The sequence below is a fragment of the Camarhynchus parvulus genome, unplaced genomic scaffold, assembly GCF_901933205.1.
Source record: "Camarhynchus parvulus unplaced genomic scaffold, STF_HiC, whole genome shotgun sequence".
Lineage (NCBI taxonomy): Eukaryota > Metazoa > Chordata > Aves > Passeriformes > Thraupidae > Camarhynchus > Camarhynchus parvulus.
In genome coordinates this window covers 44,245-70,021 of record NW_022148556.1, presented here as the reverse complement: position 1 = coordinate 70,021, position 25,777 = coordinate 44,245, and the positions used below count along the sequence as shown (strand labels likewise).

The following is a 25,777-nucleotide window of genomic DNA, read 5'->3' as shown; positions in this document are numbered from 1 at the left end:
ACGGCAAAAAGAGGGAAATGGGGAATTTTGGGGTGGGGGAATCCGGGATTTGCTTCTGGGGGGTCCAACCTCTTTTTTTCCCCCCATTTCCCCCCTTTTTTCCCCCAATTTTCCCTATTTTTCGCCCTTTTACCCCAAATTTCCCTTTTTTTCACCTTTCCCCCCCATTTCCCCCCCAATTTCCCCCCTTCCCCCCCCTTTTTTCCCCAAATTTCCCCCTTTTGCCCCATTTTCCCATTTCCCCCCATTTCCTCCCTTTTCCCCCTGTTTTTCCCCCATTTTTCTCATTTCCCCCAATTTTTCCCATTTCCCCCATTTTTCCCCATTTTCCCCCAATTTCCCCCCCTTTTTCCCCATTCCCCCCATTTCCCCCTCAATTTCCCCCATTTTTCCCATTTCCCCATTTTCCCCATTCCCCCATTTTCCCCCATTTTCCCCATTTCCCCCCAATTTCCTCCCTTTTCCCCCCTTTTTTCCCCCCAAATTTCCCCCTTTTTGCCCCCATTTTCCCAAATTTCCCCCATTTTCCCAATTCCCCAATTTTCCCCATTTTTCCCCATTTTCCCCAATTCCCCCAATTTTTCCCAATTTTTCCCCATTTTCCCCAAATTTCCCCATTTCCCCCATTTCCTCCATTTCTCCCATGTCCCCCCATTTTCCCCATTTCCCCCATTTTCCCCATTTCCCCATTTTCCCCATTTTCCCCATTTCCCCATTTCTTCCCCATTTTCCCCATCCACCCCCATTTTTCCCCAATTTCCCCCATTTTCCCCCGTTTTTCCCCATTTTTCCCATTTTCCCCATTTCCCCCATTTCCCCATTTTCCCCCATTTTCCCCCATTTTCCCCATTTTTTCCCCATTTTCCCATTTCCCCATTTTCCCCATTTCCCCCATTTCCCCCATTTCCCCCATTTTCCCATTTCCCCATTTTTCCCATTTTCCCCATTTCCCCCATTTCCCCATTCCCCAATTTTCCCCATTTTCCCCATTTTCCCCATTTCTCCCATTTCTCCCATTTCCCCCATTTCCCCCATTTTCCCCATTTTCCCCATTTTTCCCATTTTTCCCCATTTTCCCCAATTTTCCCCCATTTTCCCCATTTTCCCCATTTTCCCCATTTCCCCATTTCCCCATTTTCCCCATTTTCCCCATTTTTCCCATTTTCCCCATTTCCCCCATTTTCCCCATTTCCCCATTTCCCCATTTTTCCCCATTTCCCCATTTCCCCATTTTCCCCATTTTTCCCCATTTTTTTCCCCATTTTTCCCAATTTTCCCCATTTTCCCCATTTCCCCATTTCCCCATTTCTCCCCATTTCCCCCATTTTTCCCATTTCCCCCATTTCCCCATTTTTCCCATTTTCCCCATTTTTCCCCCATTTCCCCCAATTTTCCCCCATTTTCCCCATTTCCCCCATTTCCCCCCATTTCCCCATTTTCCCCATTTTCCCCATTTCCCCCATTTCCCCATTTTCCCATTTTCCCCATTTCCTCCATTTCCCCCATTTCCCCCATTTTCCCCCGTTTTTCCCCCATTTCCCCATTTTCCCCATTTTCCCCATTTCCCCATTTCCCCATTTTTTCCCGTTTTTCCCCATTTCCCCCATTTTCCCCATTTTTCCCCGTTTTTCCCATTTCCCCATTTCCCCATTTTCCCCATTTTCCCCATTTTCCCCCATTTTCCCCATTTCCCCCATTTCCCCATTTTTCCCCATTTTCCCCATTTTCCCCATTTCCCCATTTTTCCCATTTCCCCCCATTTCTCCCATTTCCCCATTTTTCCCATTTTCCCCCGTTTTTCCCCATTTCCCCATTTCTCCCATTTCCCCCATTTCTCCCATTTCCCCCATTTCTCCCATTTTCCCCCATTTCCCCCATTTCCCCCATTTCCCCCATTTTCCCCATTTCCCCCATTTCCCCCATTTTTCCCATTTTCCCCGTTTTTCCCCCATTTTCCCCCCCAGTGCAGCTCCCCCCTGCCCGGGCTCCGCACCCGGGACATTTGCTGCCGCGGCGGCGGCGGCGTCGCCTGGGGCGTCCGCGAGTGTCACCCGTGCGACGGCCACGCCCGTAAGGGACACCGGGGGGGGACACCGGGACATCGGGGGGGGACACCGGGACACTGAGGGGGGACACCGGGGGATATCGGGGACACCGGGGGGGGGGACACCGGGACATCGGGGGGGGACACCGGGGGGGGGGGATACGGGGACACCGGGACATCGGGGGGGGACACGGGGACATCGGGGGCGGGGACACCGGGACACTGAGGGGGGGGACACCGTGGGGGGGACACGGGGACATCGGGGGGGGACACGGGGACATCGGGGGCGGGGACACCGGGGAAATACGGGGACATCGGGGGGGGACACGGGGACACTGAGGGGGGACACCGGGGGGATACGGGGACACCGGGACATCGGGGGGGACACGGGGACATCGGGGGGAGACACGGGGACACTGAGGGGGGGGACACTGGGGGGATACGGGGACACCGGGACATCGGGGGGGGACACGGGGACATCGGGGGGTGACAAATACCGGGGGACACGGGGACATCGGGGGGGGACACGGGGACACTGAGGGGGGGACATGGGGGGATGGCACGGGGACATTGAGGAGGACACGGGGACACCGGGGGGGGGACACGGGGACACCGGGACATCGTGGGGGGACAAACACCGGGAGGGACACGGGGACACTGAAGGGGACACCGGGACACCGGGAGGGGACACGGGGACACCGGGGGGGGAATGGGAAAAATGGGGACTGGGAGACACGGGGGGATGGCACGAGGACATTGAGGGGGACACGGGGACACCGAGGGTGTAACAAATACCGGAGGGGACACGGGGACATCGGGGCGGGGACGACACGGGGGGATGGCACGGGGACATTGAGGAGGACAAGGGGACACCGGGGGACACCGGGAGGGGACGCTGCGGGGGACACGGGAACAAACACCGGGAGGGACACGGGGACACAGAGGGGGGGACACCGGGACACCGAGGGTGTGACAAACACCGGAGGGGACACGGGGACGTTGAGGGGGTGACAAACACCGGAGGGGACACGGGGACATTGAGGGGGACACCGGGACGGGACACTGCGGGGGACACGGGACAAACACCGGAGGGGACACGGGGACACCGGGAGGGACACGGGGACATCGGAGGGGGTGACAAATACCGGAGGGGACACGGGGACACTGAGGGGGACACCGGGGGGGACACGGGGACATCGGAGGGGGACACGGGGACACTGAGTGGGGGGACACGGGGACACCGGGACATCGTGTGGGGACAAACAGCGGGGGGAGGGACACGGGGACACTGAGGGGGACACCGGGACGGGACACTGCGGGGGACACGGGGACACTGAGGGGGGGGACACGGGGACACCGGGACATCGTGTGGGGACAAACAGCGGGGGGAGGGACACGGGGACACTGAGGAGAACACCGGGAGGGGACACGGGGACACCGGGAGGGACACAACACCGGGGACACTGAGAGGGGACGGGACACCGGGGGGACACAAGGGGGTGCAACACGGGGCACGGGGACACTGAGGGGTGGGACACGGGGACACGGTGGGGACAAAGGTGCCACAGAAGTGCCACAAAGGTGACAAAAGTGACACCAAGGTGACACCAAGTGACACCAAGGTGACAAAGGTGCCACCCCCGCCCCGTTGCAGAGCCGTGCCCGCCGGGATTCCAGCGGCAGAACGGAACCTGCGTGGGTGAGAGAGGATTTGGGATCGGGATCGGGATTTGGGATCGGGGATTTGGGATTTGGGATCGGGATCGGGATTGGGGATCGGGATCGGGGATTTGGGGATTTGGGATCGGGGATTTGGGATCGGGATTGGGGATTTGGGGATTTGGGATCGGGGATTTGGGATCAGGATCGGGGATTTGGGGATTTGGGATCGGGGATTTGGGATCAGGATCGGGGATTTGGGATCGGGGATTTGGGATTGGGATTGGGGATTTGGGATCGGGATTGGGGATCGGGATCGGGGATTTGGGATCAGGGATTTGGGATCGGGATTGGGGATCGGGATCGGGATTTGGGATCGGGATTGGGGATTTGGGATTTGGGATTTTGGGCTCCAGGAATTTTTGCGATCGGGGGGTGCCCACTGACGCCTCCCTCCCCGTGTCCGTGTGTCCCTCCCGTGTCCGTGTGTCCCTCCCCGTGTCCGTGTGTCCCTCCGTGTCCGTGTGTCCCTCCCGTGTGTCCCTCCCGTGTCCGTGTGTCCCTCCGTGTCCGTCTGTCCCTCCCGTGTCCGTCTGTCCCTCCGTGTCCGTGTGTCCCTCCCGTGTGTCCCTCCCGTGTCCGTGTGTCCCTCCCGTGTCCGTCTGTCCCTCCCGTGTCCGTGTGTCCCTCCGTGTGTCCCTCTGCGTTTCTCCCGTGTCCGTGTGTCCCTCCCGTGTCCCTCTGTCCCTCCCGTGTCCGTGTGTCCCTCCCGTGTGTCCCTCGTGTCCGTCTGTCCCTCCCGTGTCCGTGTGTCCCTCCCCGTGTCCCTCTGTCCCTCCCCGTGTCCGTGTGTCCCTCCCGTGTCCATGTGTCCCTCCCCGTGTCCGTGTGTCCCTCCCGTGTCCGTCTGTCCCTCCCGTGTCCGTGTGTCCCTCCGTGTCCCTCTGTCCCTCCCGTGTCCATGTGTCCCTCCCGTGTCCGTGTGTCCCTCCCGTGTCCGTGTGTCCCCCCAGACGTGGACGAGTGCCAGGAGGGGGCGCTGTGCCAGCTCGGGCTCTGCACCAACACCCGCGGCAGCTTCGCCTGCCTGTGCCCGCCGGGCTTCCTGCTGGATTCGTCCCGCTCCCGCTGCATCTGTGAGCGGCGTCTGGCGTTTGTGGGGTCATTGATGGGGTTATCTGTGGGATTCATGGGGTTATCTGTGGGATTTATGGGGTTATCTGTGGGATTTGTGGGGTTGGGAATGGGTTTGGGATGGGATCCCTGCTGGATTCGTCCCGCTCCCGCTGCATCTGTGAGCGGCGTCTGGCGTTTGTGGGGTCGTTTGTGGGGTTTGGGGTCATTGATGGGGTTATCTGTGGGATTCATGGAGGTTGGGTCTTTAATGGGATCATTTATGGGGTTTTTGCGGGGTTTGGTGTAATTTGTGGGGTTTGAGGTCTTTAATGGGGTCATTTGTGGGGTTTGGGGTCATTTATGGAGGCTGGGGATGGGTTTGGGATGGGATTCCTGCTGGACTTGTCCCGCTCCCGCTGCATCTGTGAGTGGGGTCTGGGGTTTGTGGGGTCGTTTGTGGGGTTTGGGGTCATTGATGGGGTTTGGGGTCATTGATGGGGTTATCTGTGGGATTTGTGGGGTTATCTGTGGGATTTATGGGGTTATCTGTGGGATTTGTGGGGTTGGGAATGGGTTTGGGATGGGATTCCTGCTCGACTCGTCCCGCTCCCGCTGCATCTGTGAGCGTGGCTTGGCATTTATGGGGTCGTTTGTGGGGTTATTTATGGGGTTTGGGGTCATTGACGGTGTTCTATGTGGGATTTATGGGGTTATCGGTGGGATTTATGGGGTTATCTGTGGGATTTATGGGGTCGTTTGTGGGGTTTGGGGTCATTGATGGGGTTATCTGTGGGATTTGTGGGGTTATCTGTGGGATTTATGGGGTAATCTGTGGGATTTATGGGGTTATTCGGTGGGATTTGTGGGGTTATCGGTGGGATTTGTGGGGTTGGGGATGGGTTTGGGATGGGATTCCTGCTCGACTCGTCCCGCTTCCGCTGCATCTGTCGGGACATTTGGGGTCATTTGTGGGGTTTTTGGAATTGGGAATGGGCTGGGCCAAACTGGGATGAACTGGGATGAACTGGGAGGGCCCCAGGTGCTCACCATGTGCGCCCCCAGCCCCAAAACATCTCTCAGATGCTTGGGGGGAACCCCAAATCCACCTGGTCTGGGAGGCTCTAGGATGGAATGGGATGAACTGGGATGGACTGGGATGGACTGGGATGGACTGGGATGAACTGGGACAAACCGGGATGGACTGGGACAAACTGGGACAAACTGGGATGAACTGGGACGGACTGGGAGGGCTCCAGGTGCTCACCATGCGCGTCCCCAGCCCCAAAACGTCTCTCAAAGGCTCCGGGGGGATCCCAAACCCACCTGGTCTGGGATGCGAATCAACTGGGATAGAACGGGATGGGCTGGGATAGGATGGACTGGGATGGGACTGGGACAAACTGGGATGAACTGGGATGGACTGGGAGGGCTCCAGGTGCTCACCATGTGCATCCCCAGCCCCAAAACATCTCTCAAAGGCTCCGGGGGGATCCCAAACCCACCTGGTGTGGGAGAGAACCGATGGGGATAGAATGGGATGGGCTGGGATAGGATGGACTGGGATGGACTGGGCCAAACTGGGACAAACTGGGATGAACTGGGATGGACTGGGAGGGCTCCAGGTGCTCTCCAGGTGCGCCCCCAGCCCCAAAACATCTCTCAAAGGCTCCGGGGGGATCCCAAACCCACCTGGTCTGGGATGCGAATCGACTGGGATAGAACGGGATGGGCTGGGATAGGATGGACTGGGATGGGACTGGGATGAACTGGGATGAACTGGGATGGGACTGGGATGGACTGGGACGGACTGGGACAAACTGGGACAAACTGGGATGAACTGGGATGGACTGGGAGGGCTCCAGGTGCTCACCATGTGCGTCCCCAGCCCCAAAACATCTCTCAAAGGCTCCGGGGGGATCCCAAACCCACCTGGTCTGGGAGAGAACCGATGGGGATAGAATGGGATGGAATGGGATAGGATGGACTGGGATGGGACTGGGACACACTGGGACAAACTGGGATGGGACTGGGATGGACTGGGATGGACTGGGAGGGCTCCAGGTGCTCACCATGCGCGTCCACAGCCCCAAAACGTCTCTCAAAGGCTCCGGGGGGACCCCAAATCCACCTGGTCCGGGATGCGAATCAACTGGGATAGAACGGGATGGGCTGGGATAGGATGGACTGGGATGGACTAGGATGGGACTGGGATGAACTGGGATGGACTGGGATGGACTGGGAGGGCTCCAGGTGCTCACCAGGCTCTCCCCCAGCCCAGCAGGTGCTGTCCGAGGCCCGCGGGCCGTGTTTCCGCCTCCTGCGGGACGGCCCTGGCCGCTGCGCGCTGCCCACCCTGCGCAACATCACCCGCCAGGTTTGCTGCTGCAGCCGCGTGGGCAAAGCCTGGGGGGGCTCCTGCCTGCTCTGCCCCCCCTTCGGATCCGGTGAGACCCCCGCCCCACATCGGGGAGACCCCCCTCAAAAAAATCCGGGTGAAAAAACCCCAAAATTCGCCCCCAAAACGAGGCGGGTTTTGCCCCAGAACGAGGCAGGTTTTGAGTTCTACCCCCTCCCCAAAGTTTTTCTGAAATTCTTGAGACCCCTCCCCAAAATGTTTGAGGGGTTCCCAAAATGATGAGACCACCCCCAAGTCGAGGGGAAAAAATCCGGGCTCTGGGGGTGGCGAAAAAACCAAAAATTCGGCCCCAAACGAGGCAGATTTTGCCCCAAAACAAGGTGGATTTTGCCCCAAAACAAAGCGGATTTTGCCCCAGAAATGAGGCAGATTTTGCCCCAAAACGAGGCGGATTTTGCCCCAAAACAAAGCCGATTTTGCCCCAAAATGAGGCGGATTTTGGCCCAAAACAAAGCTGATTTTGCCCCAAAACGAGGCGGGATTTGCCCCAAAAACAAAGCAGATTTTGCCCCATTTTTTGCCCCAAAACGGGTGAAGAGGAGTTTTTGCCCCAAAACGAGGCGGATTTTGCCCCAAAACGAGGTGGGATTTGCCCCAAAACAAAGCGGATTTTGCCCCAAAACGAGGCAGATTTTGCCCCAAAACAGGCGGATTTTGCCCCAAAACAAAGCAGATTTTGCCCCAAAACAAAGCAGATTTTGCCCCAAAAATGAGGTGGATTTTGCCCCAAAACGGCGGGCAGATTTTGCCCCAAAACAAAGCAGATTTTGCCCCAAAACGAGGCGGATTTTGCCCCAAAACGAGGCAGATTTTGCCCCAAAACGAGGCGGATTTTGCCCCAAAACAAAGCAGATTTTGCCCCAAAACAAAGCAGATTTTGCCCCAGAAATGCGAGGTGGATTTTGCCCCAAAACGAGGCGGATTTTGCCCCAAAACAAAGCGGATTTTGCCCCAGAAATGAGGCGGATTTCGAGTTCTCTCCCCTCTCTTCCCCTCCCGAAGTTTTTGTGGGGCCCTGAAATTGCTGAGACCCCTCCCCAAATCGGGGAGACCCCCCCTCAAATCACGGGAGAAAAAATCCGGGAAAAAAACCCCAAAAATTCGACCCCAAAAAGAGGCGGATTTTGCCCCAAAACGAGGCGAGTTTTGCCCCAAAAATGAAGCGGATTTTGAGTTCTTTCCCCCCCTCACAAAGTTTTTTTTTGTGGGGGGGGCTGAAATGGCTGAGACCCCTCCCCAAATTGGGGAGACCCCCCTCAAATCACGGGGAAAAAATCCGGGTTCTGGGGGTGGCGGAAAAACGCAAAATTTGCCCCAAAAATGAGGTGGATTTTGAGTTCTCTGCCCCCCTCACAAAGTTTTTTGGGGGGGTCTGAAATTGCCGCGACCCCTCCCCAACATTTTTTTTGGGGGGAGGGGTCACAAAATTTCTGGGAGCAGCAGAAATTTTGGGGAGAAAATTTGGTGTCTGGGGAGCTCAAAACCTCAGAATTTTCCCCAAAAAAACCCCAGAATTTGGGGGATTGGGGAGGAAATGGGTCTGGGGGCGTCCAAGAGGCTCTGGGAGGGCTCAGGAATTTGGGGAGGGGTCTGAGAATTTGGGGAGGGGTCCAAAAATTTAGGGAGGGGTCCTGGAATTTGGGAAGGGGTCTGGGAATTTGGGGAGGGGTCCCAAGAAATTGGGGAGGGGTCTGAGATGTTCAGGAGGGGTCGCAGGAATTATCTGGGGAGGGGTCCAGAAATTTGGGGAGGGGTCCAGAAATTTGGGGAGGGTCCCAAAAAATTGGGAAAGGGTCTGGAAATTTAGGGAGGGGTCCTGGAATTTGGGGAGGGGTCCAAAAATTTGGGGAGGGGTCCTGGAAATTGAGGAGGAGTCTGAGAATTTGGGGAGGGGTCTGGAAATTTGGGGAGGGGTCTGAGATATTCAGGAGGGACCCTGAAATTTGGGGAGGGGTCCTGGAAATTGGGGAGGGTCCCAAAAAATTGGGGAAGGGTCCCAAGAAATTGAGGAGGGGTCTGAGATGTTCAGGAGGGGTCCTGGAAATTGGGGAGGGGTCCCAAAAAATTGGGGAAGGGTCCGAAAATTTAGGGGAGGGGTCCTGGAAATTGGGGAGGGGTGTGAGAATTTGGGGAGGGGTCTGAGATATTCAGGAGGGACTCAGGAATTTGGGGAGGGGTCTGAGGTGTTCGGGGGGAGGTCCGAGAATTTGGGGAGGGGTCTCACAACCCCCCGAGGGAATTTTTCGGGAGGAAGCCCCGAATTTTTTGGGGGGGATTTCGGACAAACAGAAGGCGGGGTGGGGGGGGGGGGATCCCCCCGTGTTTTGGGGTGTCCCCCCATTGGGAGCCCCCAGACCCATTTGCGGCCCGGGACCCCTCCCCAAATTGCAGAGGGGTTCCGGGAGCTCTGCCCGGCCGGGCCCGGCTATCACTACTCGGCCTCGGACCTGCGGATCAGCGCTCAGTACCTGGGCCAGGAAATTGGGGCGGGGGTCCCGCTGGGGCCGCCCCCCTCAGCACCCCCCCCGCGACCCCCGGTGAGCGCCCCAAAAAAATCCGGGAAAAAAAAACCCAAAAAAATCACAAAAAAACCCAAAAAATAGCACCAAAACCCCCCAAAATCCCCCCCAAAAAAGCACCAAAAACCCGGAAAAAATCCAAAAATCTCCCCCCCCAAAAAAACCCAAAAAAAGCACCAAAAACCCGGAAAAAAATCCCACCCCCCAAAAAATCCCCAAAAACCAGAGAAAAGCCCCCCCAAAACCCCCCAAATAAACCCTCCAAAAAAAGCACCAAAAACCTGGAAAAAATCCAAAAATCCCCCCCCCCAAAAAAAAACCCAAAAAAAGCACCAAAACCCAGAAAACAATCCAAAAATCCCCCCCCAAAAAAACCCAAAAAAGCACCAAAAACCCGGAAAAAATATCCCACCCCCCCCCAAAAAATCCCCAAAACCAGAGAAAAGCCCCCCCAAAAAACCCCCCAAATAAATCCCCCAAAAAAGCACCAAAACCCGAAAAACCCCAAAAAACCCCCAACCCCCCAAAACCCCCCAAATAAACCCGCCCAAAAAAGCACCAAAAACCTGGAAAAAATCCAAAAATCCCCCCCCAAAAAACCCCAAAAAGCACCAAAACCCGGAAAAAAAATCTCAACCCCCCCCCCAAAAAACCCGAGAGAAGCCCCCCAAATAAACCCCCCAAAAAAGCACCAAAAACCCGAGAAAAGCCCCCCAAAAACCCCCCCAACCCTCCCCCAAAAAAACACCAAAAAATTTCGGAAAAATAAACCCGAAAAAAACCCAGAAAAAAAACCCCAAAAAACTGAAAATGACCAAAATCTCCCCCCAAATCGCTCCTAAACCCCCCAAATCCCCTTCCAATGCCCCCAAATTCCCTAAACTCCCCCAAATCCCCCCCCAAATCCCCTCCTAAACCCCCCAAACTCCCCCAAATCGCTCCTAAACCCTCCAAACCCCCCCTAAACCCCTCCTAATCCCCCCAAATCGCTCCTAAACCCCCCCAAATCCCCCCAAATCGCTCCCAAACCCCCCAAATCTCCTTCCAATGTCCCCAAATCCCCTAAACTCCCCCCAACCCCCAAATCCCTTTCCTAAATCCCCCCAAATCGCTCCTAAACCCTCCAAACCCCCCCTAAACCCCCCCTAACCGCCTAAACCCCCCAAATCCCCCCCTCAACCCCTCCTAAACCCCCCAAATCCCTCCAAATCGCTCCTAAAACCCCCAAATCCCCTTCCAATGCCCCCAAATCCCCTAAACCCCCCGAAATCCCCCCTAAACCCCTCCTAAATCCCCCAATCTCTTCCTAACCTCCCCCAAATCGCTCCTAAACCCCCCCTAACCCCCCAAATCCCCCCTAAACCCCCTCAAATCCCCCCAAATCGCTCCCAAACCCCCCAAATCCCCTTCCAATGTCCCCCAATCGCTCCTAAACCCCCCCAAACCCCCCCTAGACCCCCCCCAATTTAACCCTTTATCTTTTTCCCCCCCCCGGTCCCAGCCCCTTCCCCAGGCCGGGACCCCCCGCCGCCCCCCGCCCCCGAGGTGATCGTGGTGCCCCGGCCCCGCCCCCACCCGGGGGGAGCCCCGCCCACCGCGGCCCCCCCGGAGCCAGGTGAGTGGGGGAGGGGAAAAAAGATCAAGGGTTAAATTGGGGGGGGTCTAGGGGGGGTTTAGGGGGTTTAGGAGCAATTTGAGCGGGTTTAGGAAGTGATTGGGGGGTTTAGGAGGGGTTTAGGGGGGATTTGGGGGGTTTAGGGGGATTTGGGGGTGTTTGGGGGGTTTAGGAGCGATTTGGGGGGGTTAGGAGCGATTTTGGGGGATTTGGGCGGTTTAGGAGGGGATTTGGGGGGGATTTGGGGGAGTTTAGGGGATTTGGGGTCATTGGAAGGAGATTTGGGGGGTTTAGGAGCGCGATTTGGGGGGGGGTTAGGAGGGGTTTAGGAGCGATTTGGGGGGGTTTGGGGGGTTTAGGAGCGATTTGGGGAGGTTTGGGGGTGTTTGGGGGATTTAGGAAGGTTTGGGGGGGTTAGGAGCGATTTGGGGAGGTTTGGGAAGGGTTTAGGGGGGTGTAGGAGGGGATTTGGGGGGATTTGGGGGTGTTTGGGGGCTTTAGGAGCGATTTGGGGGGTTGCAGGAGGGCTTAGGGGGATTTGGGGGGGTTGGGGGGTTTAGGAAGAGATTGGGGGGGTTTGGGGGGTTTAGGAGCGATTTGGGGAGTTTTAGGGGATTTGGGGGGGTTTAGGGGGGATTTGAGGGGGGTTTGGGGGATTTTGGGGGGATTTTGGGGTGGTTTAGGGGGAATTTGAGGGAATTTGGGGGGATTTGGGGGAGTTGGGAGGGGCTGAGGGATTTGGGGGGGATTTTGGGGGGTTTGAGGGGATTTGGGGGAGATTTGGGGGGGGGTCGGGCGGTTTGGGGGGATTTGGGGGGGATTTGGGGGGATTGAAGGGGGTTTGAGGGTAGATTGAGGGGATTTGGGGGTTAAAATCCTCTAAAAATCCCCCCAAATTCCCTAAAAACCCCAAAAATCCCCCAAAACCGCCCGATCCCGCAGTGTCCCCGTGCGAGCGCAACCCCGATCCTGATCCACAAATCCCGCAAAATCCCATAAAAATCCCCAAAAAATCCTCTAAAAATCCCCCAAAAATCCCACAAAAATCCCCTAAAATTCCTCAAACCCCCCCAAATCCCCTAAAAACCCCAAAAATCCCCCAAAACCGCCCCGACCCCGCAGTGTCCCCGTGCAAGCGCGACCCCGATCCTGATCCACAAATCCCCTAAAAATCCCCCAAAAATCCCCTAAAAATCATCTAAAAATCCCCTAAAAATCCCCTAAAAATCCTCCAAAATGCCCTAAAATTCCTCGAACCCCCCCAAATTCCCTACCCTAAAAACCCCAAAAATCCCCCAAAACCGCCCCGACCCCGCAGTGTCCCCGTGCGAGCGCGACCCCGATCCTGATCCACAAATCCCGCAAAATCCCATAAAAATCCTCAAAAAATCCTCTAAAAATCCCCAAAAATCCCCAAAAATTCCTCGAACACCCCCAAATTCCCTAAAAACCCCAAAAATCCCCAAAACCGCCCCGACCCTGCAGTGTCCCCGTGCGAGCGCGACCCGTCCGTGTGCGGCCCCGGGCGCTGCGTGCCCCGCGGGGGAGGGGGCTACACCTGCCTGTGCCGGGGGGGCTTCTGGCTGAGCCCCCAGGGCACGCACTGCGTCGGTGAGTGGGGAGGGGGCTTCGGGGGGGGGTCTTGGGAGGATCCTGAGGGAATTTGGGGGGGTTTGGGGGAGATTTGGGGGGCTTTAAAGGGGTTTGGGGGGGAATTTGGGGGGGAATTTGGGGGGCGTCTGGCTGAGCCCCCAGGGCACGCACTGCGTGGGTGAGTGGGGAGGGGGCTTCGGGGGGGGGTCCTGGGGGGGTCCTGAGGGGTTTTGGGGAGATTTGGGGGGGATTTTGGGGGCTTTGGGGGTTTAAAGGGATGGGGGGCGTCTGGCTGAGCCCCCAGGGCACTGCGTGGGTGAGTGGGGAGGGGGCTTCGGGGGTCCTGGGGGGGTTTTGGGGGGATTTGGGGGGATTTGGGGGAGATTTGGGGAGATTTGGGGGGTTTGGGGGGAGATTTGGGGGGCTTTAAAGGGGTTTGGGGGGGAATTTGGGGGGGAATTTGGGGGGCGTCTGGCTGAGCCCCCAGGGCACGCACTGCGTGGGTGAGTGGGGAGGGGGCTTCGGGGGGGTTGGGGGGGTCCTGAGGGGGTTTGGGGGGTTTGGGGGGATTTGGGGGGGCTTAAAGGGGTTTGGGGGGAATTTGGGGGTGGGTCCTGGGGTGTTCAGGTGTTACATGCCCCTCACCTGTGCCCACCTGTGCCCATCACCTGTGCCCATCACATGAGCTCACCTGTGCCCACCTGTCCCCACTACCTGTGCCCACCTGTGCTCCCTGTGCCCCCTGTGCCCACCTTTCCCCACATCCTGTGTTCACCTGTCCCCATTACCTGTGCCCACTTTTCCCCACATCCTGTGCCCACCTGTGCCCACCTGTCCCCATTACCTGTGCCCACCTTTCCCCACATCCTGTGTTCACCTGTCCCCATTACCTGTGCCCACTTTTCCCCACATCCTGTGCCCACCTGTGCCCACCTGTCCCCATTACCTGAGCTCACCTGTGCTCCCTGTGCCCCCTGTGCCCACCTTTCCCCACATCCTGTGTTCACCTGTACCCATTACCTGTGCCCACCTGAGCTCACCTGTGCCTACCTGTCTCCATTACCTGTCCCTATTACCTGTGCCCACCTGTGCCCCCTGTGCCTGCCTGTCCCCATCACCTATTCCCATCACCTGTCCCCATCACCTGTGCCCATCACCTGTGCCCCCTGTGCCCGCCTGTCCCCATCACCTGTCCCCATCACCTGTTCCCATTACCTGTGCCCATCACCTGTGCCCCCTGTGCCCGCCTGTCCCCATCACCTGTGCCCATCACCTGTCCCCATCACCTGTTCCCATTACCTGTGCCCACCTGTGCCCCCTGTGCCCGCAGACATCGACGAGTGCCGCCAGGTGCCCCCTCCGTGCTCCCCGGGGCGCTGCGAGAACTCCGTGGGCGGCTTCAGGTGCCTCTGCGGGCCCGGCTTCACCTCCGAGCCCGCGGGCACCGAGTGCCGAGGTCAGCAACTCACCTGCGGGCACCTGGGCACACACCAAACCACACCTGGGCACACCTGGGGGCACCTGGGCACACCTGGGGGCACCTGGGCACACACCAAACCACACCTGGGCACACCTGCGGGCACCTGGGCACGCCTGGGGGCACATGGGCACACACCAAACCACACCTGGGGCCACCTGGGGGCACCTGGGCGCACACCAAACCACACCTGGGGGCACCTGGGGGTACCTGGGCACACCTGCGGGCACGTGGGCACACACCAAACCACACCTGGGCACACCTGCGGGCACCTGGGCACACACCAAACCACACCTGGGGGCACCTGGGGGCACCTGGGTGCACACCAAACCACACCTGGGCACACCTGGGGGTACCTGGGCACACACCAAACCACACCTGGGCACACCTGTGCCCTCCTAAACCCCACCTGTGCCCCCCTGTGCCCACCTGTTCCAACCTGTCCCCATCACCTGAGCCCACCTGTGCCCCTCACCTGAGCCCACATGTGCCCACCTGTGCCACTCACCTGTGCCCATTACCTGAGCCCACCTGTGCCCCCTGTGCCCATTACCTGAACCCACCTGTGCCCACCTATGCTCACCTGTGCCCACCTGTCCCCATCACCTGTGCCCACCTGTCCCCATCACCTGTCCCCATCACCTGTGCCCACCTGTTCCCATCACCTGTGCCCACGTTTCCCCATTACCTGTGCCCACCTGTGCCCATCACCTGTGCCCATCACCTGTGCCCTCACCTGTGCCCACCTTTCCCCATTACCTGTGCCCACCTGAGCCCACATGTGCCCACCTGTTCCCATCACCTGTGCCCACGTTTCCCCATTACCTGTGCCCACCTGTGCCCATCACCTGTGCCCATCACCTGTGCCCACCTTTCCCCATTACCTGTGCCCACCTGAGCCCACATGTGCCCACCTGTGCCCATCACCTGTGCCCATTACCTGAACCCACCTGTGCCCACCTATGCTCACCTGTGCCCATCTGTCCCCATTACCTGTGCCCACCTGTCCCCATCACCTGTGCCCACCTTTCCCACATCCTGTGCCCACCTGTGCCCACCTTTCCCCATTACCTGTGCCCATCACCTGTGCCCACCTATCCCCATCACCTGTGCCCCCTGTGCCCATCACCTGTCCCTATCACCTGTGCCCCCTGTGCCCTCCTGTGCCCACCTGTGCCCTCACCTGTGCCCACCTGTGCCCGCAGACGTGGACGAGTGCTCCCAGGTGCCCGGGCCCTGCCCCCACGGGCGCTGCGAGAACCGACCGGGGGGGTTCGAGTGCCTCTGCCCGGGGGGGTACCGGGGTGACCCCTGCCAGGGTGAGACAAACCGGGATGGACCGGGACAAACTGGGACAAACTGGGACAAAATGGGACAAACTGGGAGGGACTGGGATGGACTGGGATGGACTGGGATGGACTGGGAGGGACTGGGAGGGACTGGGGGGGACTGGGACAAACTGGGATAAACTGGGATAAACTGGGACAAACTGGGATGGACTGGGAGGGACTGGGATGGACTGGGATGGACTGGGATAAACTGGGAGGGACTGGGATAAACTGGGACAAACTGGGATAAACTGGGAGGGACTGGGAGGGACTGGGATGGACTGGGAGGGACTGGGAGGGACTGGGGGGACTGGGAGGGACTGGGATAAACTGGGAGGGAACTGGGAGGGACTGGGATGGACTGGGAGGGACTGGGATAAACTGGGATGGACTGGGAGGGAACTGGGAGGGACTGGGAGGGACTGGGATAAACTGGGATAAACTGGGAGGGACTGGGATAAACTGGGAGGGACTGGGAGGGACTGGGACAAACTGGGATAAACTGGGATAAACTGGGAGGGACTGGGAGGGACTGGGAGGGACTGGGACAAACTGGGAGGGAACTGGAGGGGTCTCTGTGCTGTGGCGTCAGAGGTCCTTGAGGTCACCACCCCATGGGGTCACCACGACCTGTGGTCACTGCTATGGGGTCACCACGACCTGTGGTCACTCAGGGTCTCCCCCGATGTCCCCAATGTCCCCGATGTCCCCTCAGACATCGACGAGTGCGAGAACATGGGGTCACCACGACCTGTGGTCACTGCTATGGGGTCACCATGACCTGTGGTCACTGTTTTGGGGTCACCATGACCTGTGGTCACTGCTATGGGGTCACCACAACCTGTGGTCACTGTTATTGGTCACCGCGACCTGTGGTCACTGTTTTGGGGTCACCATGACCTGTGGTCACTCTGTTATTGGTCACCATGACCTGTGGTCACTGTTTGGGGTCACCATGACCTGTGGTCACTCTGTTATTGGTCACCATGACCTGTGGTCACTGTTTGGGGTCACCACGATCTGTGGTCACTGCTATGGGGTCACCACGGCCTGTGGTCACTCTGTTTTGGGGTCACCACGACCTGTGGTCACTGTTATGGGGTCACCATGACCTGTGGTCACTGTTTTGGGGTCACCACGACCTGTGGTCACTGCTATGGGGTCACCACGACCTGTGGTCACTGTTATTGGTCACCACGACCTGTGGTCACTGCTATGGGGTCACCACGACCTGTGGTCACTGTTATTGGTCACCATGACCTGTGGTCACTGCTATGGGGTCACCACGACCTGTGGTCACTGTTATTGGTCACCACAACCTGTGGTCACTGCTATGGGGTCACCATGGCCTGTGGTCACTGTTTTGGGGTCACCACGACCTGTGGTCACTGTTATTGGTCACCATGACCTGTGGTCACTGTTATTGGTCACCACGACCTGTGGTCACTGCTATGGGGTCACCATGACCTGTGGTCACTGTTTTGGGGTCACCATGACCTGTGGTCACTGTTATGGGGTCACCATGACCTGTGGTCACTGTTATTGGTCACCACGACCTGTGGTCACTGTTTGGGGTCGCCATGACCTGTGGTCACTGTTATTGGTCACCACGGCCTGTGGTCACTGTTATGGGGTCACCACGACCTGTGGTCACTCAGGGTCCCCCCCGATGTCCCCAATGTCCCCTCAGACATCGACGAGTGCGAGAACCACCTGGCGTGTCCCGGCCAGGAGTGCGTCAACACGCCGGGCTCCTTCCGGTGCCAGCCCTGCCCCGACGGCTTCCACCTGCGCCAGGGCGCGCTGCGCAGGTACCCGTGTCACCTGTGTGTCACCTGTGTGTCACCTGTGTCACCTCAGTGTCACCTGTGTCACCTGTGTGTCACCCGTGTGTCACCTGTGTGTCACCTGTGTGTCACCTGTGTGTCACCTGTGTCACCTCAGTGTCACCTGGTGTTACCTCCGTGTCACCTGTGTCACCTCCCTGTGTCACCTGTGTGTCACCTGTGTCACCTCAGTGTCACCTGTGTCACCTGTGTGTCACCTGTGTGCCATCTGTGTCACCCGTGTGTCACCTGTGTCACCTGTGTGTCACCTGTGTGTCACCTGTGTCACCTCAGTGTCACCTGGTGTTACCTCCGTGTCACCTGTGTGTCACCTGTGTCACCTCCCTGTGTCACCTGTGTGTCACCTGTGTCACCTGGTGTCCCCCTAGAGAAGTGCATGGGGCCACCATGGCTTGGGGGACGTGGAGACCCCATAACTCCTGTCCCCGTGTCCCCCTGATGTCCCCATGTTGCCCTGGTAGCCCCAATGTCCCCCCAGATGTAGACTAGTGCTTGGGGTCACCACACCATGAGATGACCATGACTTGTGGTCACTCTGTTATGGGGCCACCACGATTTAGGGGACTTGGAGACCCCATAACTCCTGTCCCCGTGTCCCCATGTCCCCCCGCTGTCCCCCCAGACGTGGATGAGAACTCGGGGTCACCACGCCATGAGATGACCATGACTTGTGGTCACTGTGTTATGGGGCCACCACGATTTAGGGGACTTGGAGACCCCATAACTCCTGTCCCCGTGTCCCCCTGATGTCCCCGATGTCCCCCCAGATGTAGACTAGTGCTCGGGGTCACCACACCATGAGATGACCATGACTTGTGGTCACTCTGTTATGGGGCCACCATGGCTTGGAGGACTTGGAGACCCCATAACTCCTGTCCCCGTGTCCCCCTGATGTCCCCGTGTCCCCCCAGACGTGGACGAGTGCTCGGGGGGCTCCCCCTGCGCCCCCCACGGCCGCTGCCTCAACACGGCCGGCTCCTTCCGCTGCGAGTGCCACCGCGGCTTCCACGCGGCCGCGGGCGCCACGGCGTGCCAGGGTGAGCGGGGACGCCGGGGAACGGCGCGGCGGTGCCGCCGGCCCCGGGTGACGTCCCGCTGGTGGTGGCCCCCGCGCAGACGTCAACGAGTGCCTGGAGGGCGACTTCTGCTTCCCGCACGGCGAGTGCCTCAACACGGCCGGCTCCTTCCGCTGCTCTCCGCCCGGGCCCCCAGCTGCGCCCGCGCCCCCGGGCACCACGCCGCGACCGTGCGTGGCACCTGGGGGCACCTGGGGGCGCCTGGGGACACCTGGGGGCAGCTAGGGACAGCAGGGTGGCACCTGGGCACACCTGGGGGCACCTGGGGACACCTGGGGGCAGCTAGGGACAGCGGGGTGGCACCTGGGCACACCTGGGGGCACCTGGGGACACCTGGGGACACCTGGGCACACCTGGGGGCGCCTGGGGACACCTGGGGTCACCTGGGGACAGCGGGGTGGCACCTGGGCACACCTGGGGGCACCTGGGGACAGCTAGGGACAGCGGGGTGGCACCTGGGGGCACCTGGGGACAGCTGGGCACACCTGGGGGCACCTGGGGACAGTGGGGTGGCACCTGGGGACACCTGGGCACACCTGGGGACACCTGGGGACACCTGGGGACAGCAGGGTGGCACCTGGGCACACCTGGGGGCACCTAGGGTCACCTGGGGGCACCTGGGGGGAGCACCTGAGGGGTGGTGGGGGCGCTTTGGGGTTGGGGGTGGGTTTGGGGTTTGGGTTCTGCTGGTTGTGGCGTTTTGGTCCTCATGGCTTTGGCCAGGGTTGTTCCAGTCCTGGTGTCACCGTGCCTGTCCAGGTGTCACCATGCCAGTCCTGGTGTCACCATCCCAGTCCTGGCGTCACCATCCCAGTCCTGGTGTCACCGTGCCTGTCCTGGTGTCACCATCCCAGTCCTGGTGTCACCGTGCCTGTCCAGGTGTCACCATCCCTGTCCAGGTGTCACCATGCCTGTCCAGGTGTCACCATCCCTGTCCAGGTGTCACCATGCCAGTCCTGGTGTCACCATCCCAGTCCTGGTGTCACCGTGCCTGTCCAGGTGTCACCATCCCAGTCCTGGTGTCACCATCCCAGTCCTGGTGTCACCGTGCCTGTCCTGGTGTCACCATGCCAGTCCTGGTGTCACCATGCCAGTCCCCAGGGTTGTCCCAGTCCCAGTCCTGGTGTCACCATGCCTGTCCAGGTGTCACCATGGTCATCCCAGTCCTGGCGTCACCATCCCAGTCCTGGTGTCACCATCCCTGTCCAGGTGTCACCGTGCCTGTCCTGGTGTCACCATCCCAGTCCTGGTGTCACCGTGCCTGTCCTGGTGTCACCATGCCAGTCCCCAGGGTTGTCCCAGTCCCAGTCCTGGTGTCACCATCCCAGTCCTGGTGTCACCATGCTGGTCCTGGTGTCACCATGCCAGTCCCCAGGGTTGTCCCAGTCCCAGTCCTGGTGTCACCATCCCAGTCCTGGTGTCACCATGCTGGTCCTGGTGTCACCATGCCAGTCCCCAGGGTTGTCCCAGTCCCAGTCCTGGTGTCCCCGTGCCCATCCCGATGTCCCCATGATCATCACAATCCCAGTGTCCCCAGCCCCAGACGTGGGCGAGTGCCAGCGCGGGGCCGTCTGCACCCGCGGGCGCCACACCCACCCCAAATTCCACATCCCAAATTCCAAATCCCAAACGCCAAACCCCAAATCCCAAACCCCAAACCCCAAACACCGAATCCCAAATCCCAAATCCCAAACCCCAAACCCCAAACCCCAAATTCCACATCCCAAACCCCAAACCCCAAACCCCAAATCCCAAATCCCAAACACCAAATCCCAATCCCAAACCCCCAAACCCCAAACCCCAAACCCCAAATCCCAAACCCCAAATCCCAGATCCCAATGTCCCAAATCCCAAACCCCAAATCCCAAATCCCAAATCCCAATGTCCCAAATCCGAAACCCCAAATCCCAAACCCTAAATCCCAAATCCCAAACCCCAAACCCCAATGTCCCAAATCCCAAACCCCAAATCCCAAACCCCAAACCCCAAACCCCAAACCCCAAATCCCAATGTCCCAAACCCCAAATCCCACACCCCAAACCCCAAATCCCAATGTCCCAAAGTCCAAACCCCAAATCCCGAACCCCAAATCCTGATGTCCCGAACCCCAAATTTCGCCCAGACGTGGACGAGTGCCAGCGCGGGGCCGTGTGCGCGGGCGGGCGCCACACCCACCCCTTATCACACCCCAAACCCCAAACCCCAAACCCCAAATCCCAAATCCCGATGTCCCAAACTCCAAATCCCAAACCCCAAACCCCAAATCCTGATGTCCCAAACCCCAAATCCCAAACCCCAAATCCCAGTGTCCCAAACTCCAAACCCCAAATCCTGAACCCCAAATCCCGATGTCCCAAACCCCAAATTTCCCCCAGATGTGGACGAGTGCCAGCGCGGGGCCGTGTGCGCGGGCGGGCGCCACACCCACCCCTTATCACACCCCAAACCCCAAACCCCAAACCCCAAATCCCAATGTCCCAAACTCCAAACCCCGAATCCCGAACCCCAAATCCCGATGTCCCAAACCCCAAATTTCGCCCAGACGTGGACGAGTGCCAGCGCGGGGCCGTGTGCGCGGGCGGGCGCTGCCTCAACACCGAGGGCTCCTTCCAGTGCCAGTGCCCGGCCGGGTTCCGCACCGACGACGCCAAGGCCGAGTGCCGCGGTGAGGGACGGGAAAACGGGAAAACGGGAATGGGAAAACGGGAACGGGAAAACGGGAAAACGGGAATGGGAATGGGAGCGGGAAAACGGGAATGGGAATGGGAGCGGGAAAAGGAATGGGAACGGGAATGGGAATGGGAATGGGAATGGGAATGGGAATGGGAATGGGAATGGGAATGGGAAAACGGGAAAGTGGGAATGGGAATGGGAATGGGAATGGGAATGGGAATGGGAATGGGAATGGGACACCCGGGATATGTGGTGTGGAGCCAGGATATGGGGTAGGAATTCAGGGATATGGGGTGGGGTTTGGGATATGGGGTGTGGGCCAGGATATGGGGTAGTATTTGGGATATGGGGTGGGGTTTGGGATATGGGGTGGAGATTGGGATATGGGGTGGGGTTTGGGATATGGGGTGGGGATTGGGATATGGGGTGGGATATGGGGTGGGGAAGTGGGAAGGGGGACGGGACTCAGGGATGTGGGGTGGGAATGTCAGAATGGGATGGGAATGTGGGAGTGGGGTGGGAACGTGGGGATATGGGGCTGGAGTGTGGGGTTCGATCCCCGCGTTCCCACCCCACTCCCATGTCCCCAACCCGATGTCCCCATCCCGATGTCCCCATCCCGATGTCCCCATCCCAATGTCCCCACCCCGATGTCCCCACCCCGATGTCCCCGATTGTCCCCATGTCCCCGATGCCAGACGTGGACGAGTGCCAGGAGTACGGGGCCGGGCTCTGCGGGGCGCAGCGCTGTGAGAACATTCCGGGCTCCTATCGCTGCGTGCCCGAGTGCCAGCCGGGATTCCGGCCCGGGGACGGCGCCGACTGCGTCGGTGAGGGCTTTGGGATTGGGGTTTGGGGTTTGGGGTTTGGGGTTTGGGGTTTGGGGTTTGGGATTGTGGTTTGGGATATGGGATTGGGGTTTGGGGATTTGGTATTTGGGGTTTGGGGTTTGGGGTTTGGGGTTTGGGATTGGGGTTTGGGATATGGGATATGGGATATGGGATTGATCCCGAGTGCCAGCCGGGATTCCGGCCCGGGGACGGCAGGGACTGCATCGGTGAGGGCTTTGGGATTGGGGTTTGGGGTTTGGGGTTTGGGATTGGGATATGAGATCAGGATGGGGATATGGGATGTGGAGACTGGGATGGAGATATTGGGAATATGGGATATGAGAAGTGGGATGGGAATGGGGACACTGGGATTGGGATGGGAATGGGGATGTGGGGATGGGATTGGGATTGGGAGACTGGCATGGGAATGGGGACTGGTATGGGATTGGGGACACTGGGATTGGGATGGGAATGGGGATGTGGGGATACGGGGATGGGATTGGGGATGGGTTGGGATGGGAATGGAGATGTGGGGATACGGGGACTGGGATGGGGACATTGGGATTGGGATGGGAATGGAGATGTGGGGATACGGGGACTGGGATGGGGACATTGGGATTGGGATGGGAATGGGGATGTGGGGATACGGGGACTGGGATGGGGACATTGGGATTGGGATGGGAATGGGGATGTGGGGAAACGGGGACTGGGATGGGGACATTGGGATTGGGATGGGAATGGGGACTGACGTGGGAATGGGGACACAGGAATCGGGACGGGCACAGGGATTGGGATCGTCCTGGGGTTCCTGATGTCCCCATCCTGCCATTGTGTCCTCATTCCGCCATGTCCCTGATTGTCCCCGATGTCCCCATCCCGATGTTCCCATCCCAATGTCCCTGATTGTCCCTGATGTCCCTGATTGTCCCCATGTCCCCATCCTGCCATGTCCCTGATTGTCCCCAATGTCCCCATCCCAATGTCCCCATCCCGATGTCCCCGATTGTCCCCATGTCCCCGATGCCAGACGTGGACGAGTGCCAGGAGTACGGGGCGGGCTCTGCGGGGCGCAGCGCTGCGAGAACATTCCGGGCTCCTATCGCTGCGTGCCCGAGTGCCAGCCGGGATTCCGGCCCGGGGACGGTGCCGACTGCGTCGGTGAGGGCTTTGGGATTGGGGTTTGGGGTTTGGGATATGGGATATGGGCTTTGGGATTGGGGTTTGGGATATGGGATATGGGATATGGGATTGGGGTTTGGGGTTTGGGTTTGGTGGTATGGATTTTGGGTTTTTTGGTTATGATATGGGATTGATCCCGAGTGCCAGCCGGGATTCCGCCCGGAGGGCGGCCGACCGTCGGTGAGGGCTTTGGGATTGGGGTTTGGGGTTTGGGATTTGGGGTTTGGGATATGGGATATGGGATTGGGGTTTGGGATATGGGATTGATCCCGAGTGCCAGCCGGGATTCCGGCCTGGGGATGGCGCCGACTGCGTCGGTGAGGGCTTTGGGATTTGGGTTTGGGATTTGGGATTTGGGGTTTGGGGTTTGAGATTGGGGTTTGGGGTTTGGGATTGGGATATGGGATTGGGGATTTGGGGATTTGAGATTAGGATGGGGACGGGGAATATGGGATTGGGATGGGCATGTGGGGACTGGAAATGGGATTGGGAATGGGGACATGGGGACACAGGGATGGACATGGGGACACAGAGGGACAAAGTCCAACCCCGGGGGTGGCCAAGGAGCTCGGGATGTCCCCAACCCTTTGTCCCGCCCCGTGCCAGACGTGGACGAGTGCTCCAACGGGACCCTGTGCGGTGCCCACGCCACCTGCCACAACCTGCCCGGCTCCTTCCAGTGCGCCTGCGACCCCGGCTACGAGACCGCCCGGCACGGCCACCACTGCATGGGTACGGCCGCCAGCCCTGGGGACACCCGAACCCCTGTCCCTGTGCCCCAAATCCCTGTGCCCCAAATCCCTGTCCCTGTGTCCCTGTGTCCATCCGTGTGCCCCAAATCCCTGCCCCTGTGTCCCTGTGTCCATCCCTGTGTCCTTGTGTCCCTGTGCCCCTGTGTCCATCCCTGTGTCCCTGTGCCCCAAATCCCTGTCCCTGTGCCCCAAATCCCTGTCCCTGTGTCCCTGTGTCCCTGTGTCCATCCGTGTGCCCCAAATCCCTGTCCCTGTGCCCCAAATCCCTGCCCCTGTGTCCCCATTCCCACCCCAAATCCCAAATCCCCCAAATCCCCAACCCAATCCCCCCAATCCCAAATCCCCCAAATCCCAAACCCTAAACCCCAAGCCCCCCAAACCCCAAATCCCCAACCCCAAGCCCCCCAAACCCCAAATCCCCAACCCCAAACCCCCAAACCCCAAATCCTCCACTCTCAAACCCCAAAATTTCAAATCCCCCAAATCCCCAACTCCAAATCCCAAACCCCCCAAACCCCAAATCCCAAACCCCAAATCTCCCAAACCCCAAACCCCAAATCCCCCAAATCCCCCAAACCCCAAACCCCAAACCCCAAATCTCCCAAACCCCAAACCCCAAATCCCCAAACCCCCCAAACCCCAAATCCTCCACTCTCAAACCCCAAAATGTCAAATCCCCCAAATCCCCAACTCCAAACCCCAAACCCCCAAACCCCAAATCCCCCAACCCCAAACCCCAAATCCCCCAAACCCCAAATCCCAAATCTCCCAAACCCCAAACCCCCCAAACCCCCAAATCCTCCACTCTCAAACCCCAAAATGTCAAATCCCCCCAAATCCCCAACTCCAAATCCCAAATCCCCCAAACCCCAAACCCCAAATCCCCCAAACCCCAAACCCCGCAGACGTGGACGAGTGCCAGATGCTGCACGGGGTTTGCGGGGCCGAGTGCCCACCCCAATCCCTCTGCCCCCATTCCCCCATCCCCAAACCCCAACCCCAAACTCCCCAAACCCCAAATCCTCCACTCTCAAACCCCAAAATGTCAAATCCCCCAAATCCCCAACTCCAAATCCCAAACCCCCCCCCAAACCCCAAACCCCCAAACCCCAAACCCCCAAACCCCAAATCCTCCACTCTCAAACCCCAAAATGTCAAATCCCCCAAATCCCCGACTCCAAATCCCAAACCCCCCCAACCCCCCACCCCAAACCCCACCCCAAACCCCCAAACCCCAAATCCTCCACTCTCAAACCCCAAAATGTCAAATCCCCCAAATCCCCAACTCCAAATCCCAAACCCCCCAAACCCCAAACCCCAAACCCCAAACCCCCCAAACCCCGCAGACGTGGACGAGTGCCAGACGCTGCGCGGGGTTTGCGGGGCCGAGCGCTGCGAGAACGTCGAGGGCTCCTTCCTGTGCCTGTGCCCCGACCCCCGGCAGGAGTTCGACCCCGTCAGCGGCCGCTGCGGGGCGCTGCCGACCCCACAGAGCCCCCAAAGCCGACCCCAAATCCCCCAGGGCCGACCCCAAAGCCCCCAGAGCCCACAGAGCCCCCAGAACCCACAAATGCGACCCCAAATCCCCCAGGGCCGACCCCAAAGCCCCCAGAGCCCACAGAGCCCCCAGAACCCACAAATGCGACCCCAAAT

The 25,777-nt window shown here is 59.2% G+C and overlaps 1 protein-coding gene across 1 annotated transcript in view; it reads left to right on the top strand.

The window, feature by feature from the left end:
* The window catches only part of LTBP4 (latent transforming growth factor beta binding protein 4), a 49,121-nt gene that overhangs the window by 7,541 nt on the left and 15,803 nt on the right, over positions 1–25,777 (top strand). The window contains 19 exon segments of the mRNA XM_030970665.1: positions 1,965–2,070; positions 3,699–3,743; positions 4,717–4,839; positions 7,093–7,263; positions 9,627–9,772; positions 11,300–11,369; positions 12,855–12,980; positions 14,293–14,418; positions 15,645–15,758; positions 17,458–17,567; positions 17,569–17,578; positions 18,526–18,651; positions 18,731–18,867; positions 21,013–21,355; positions 22,062–22,193; positions 23,221–23,247; positions 23,250–23,351; positions 23,979–24,104; positions 25,471–25,727. Coding sequence (XP_030826525.1) covers positions 1,965–2,070; positions 3,699–3,743; positions 4,717–4,839; positions 7,093–7,263; positions 9,627–9,772; positions 11,300–11,369; positions 12,855–12,980; positions 14,293–14,418; positions 15,645–15,758; positions 17,458–17,567; positions 17,569–17,578; positions 18,526–18,651; positions 18,731–18,867; positions 21,013–21,355; positions 22,062–22,193; positions 23,221–23,247; positions 23,250–23,351; positions 23,979–24,104; positions 25,471–25,727 — 2,397 coding nt within the window.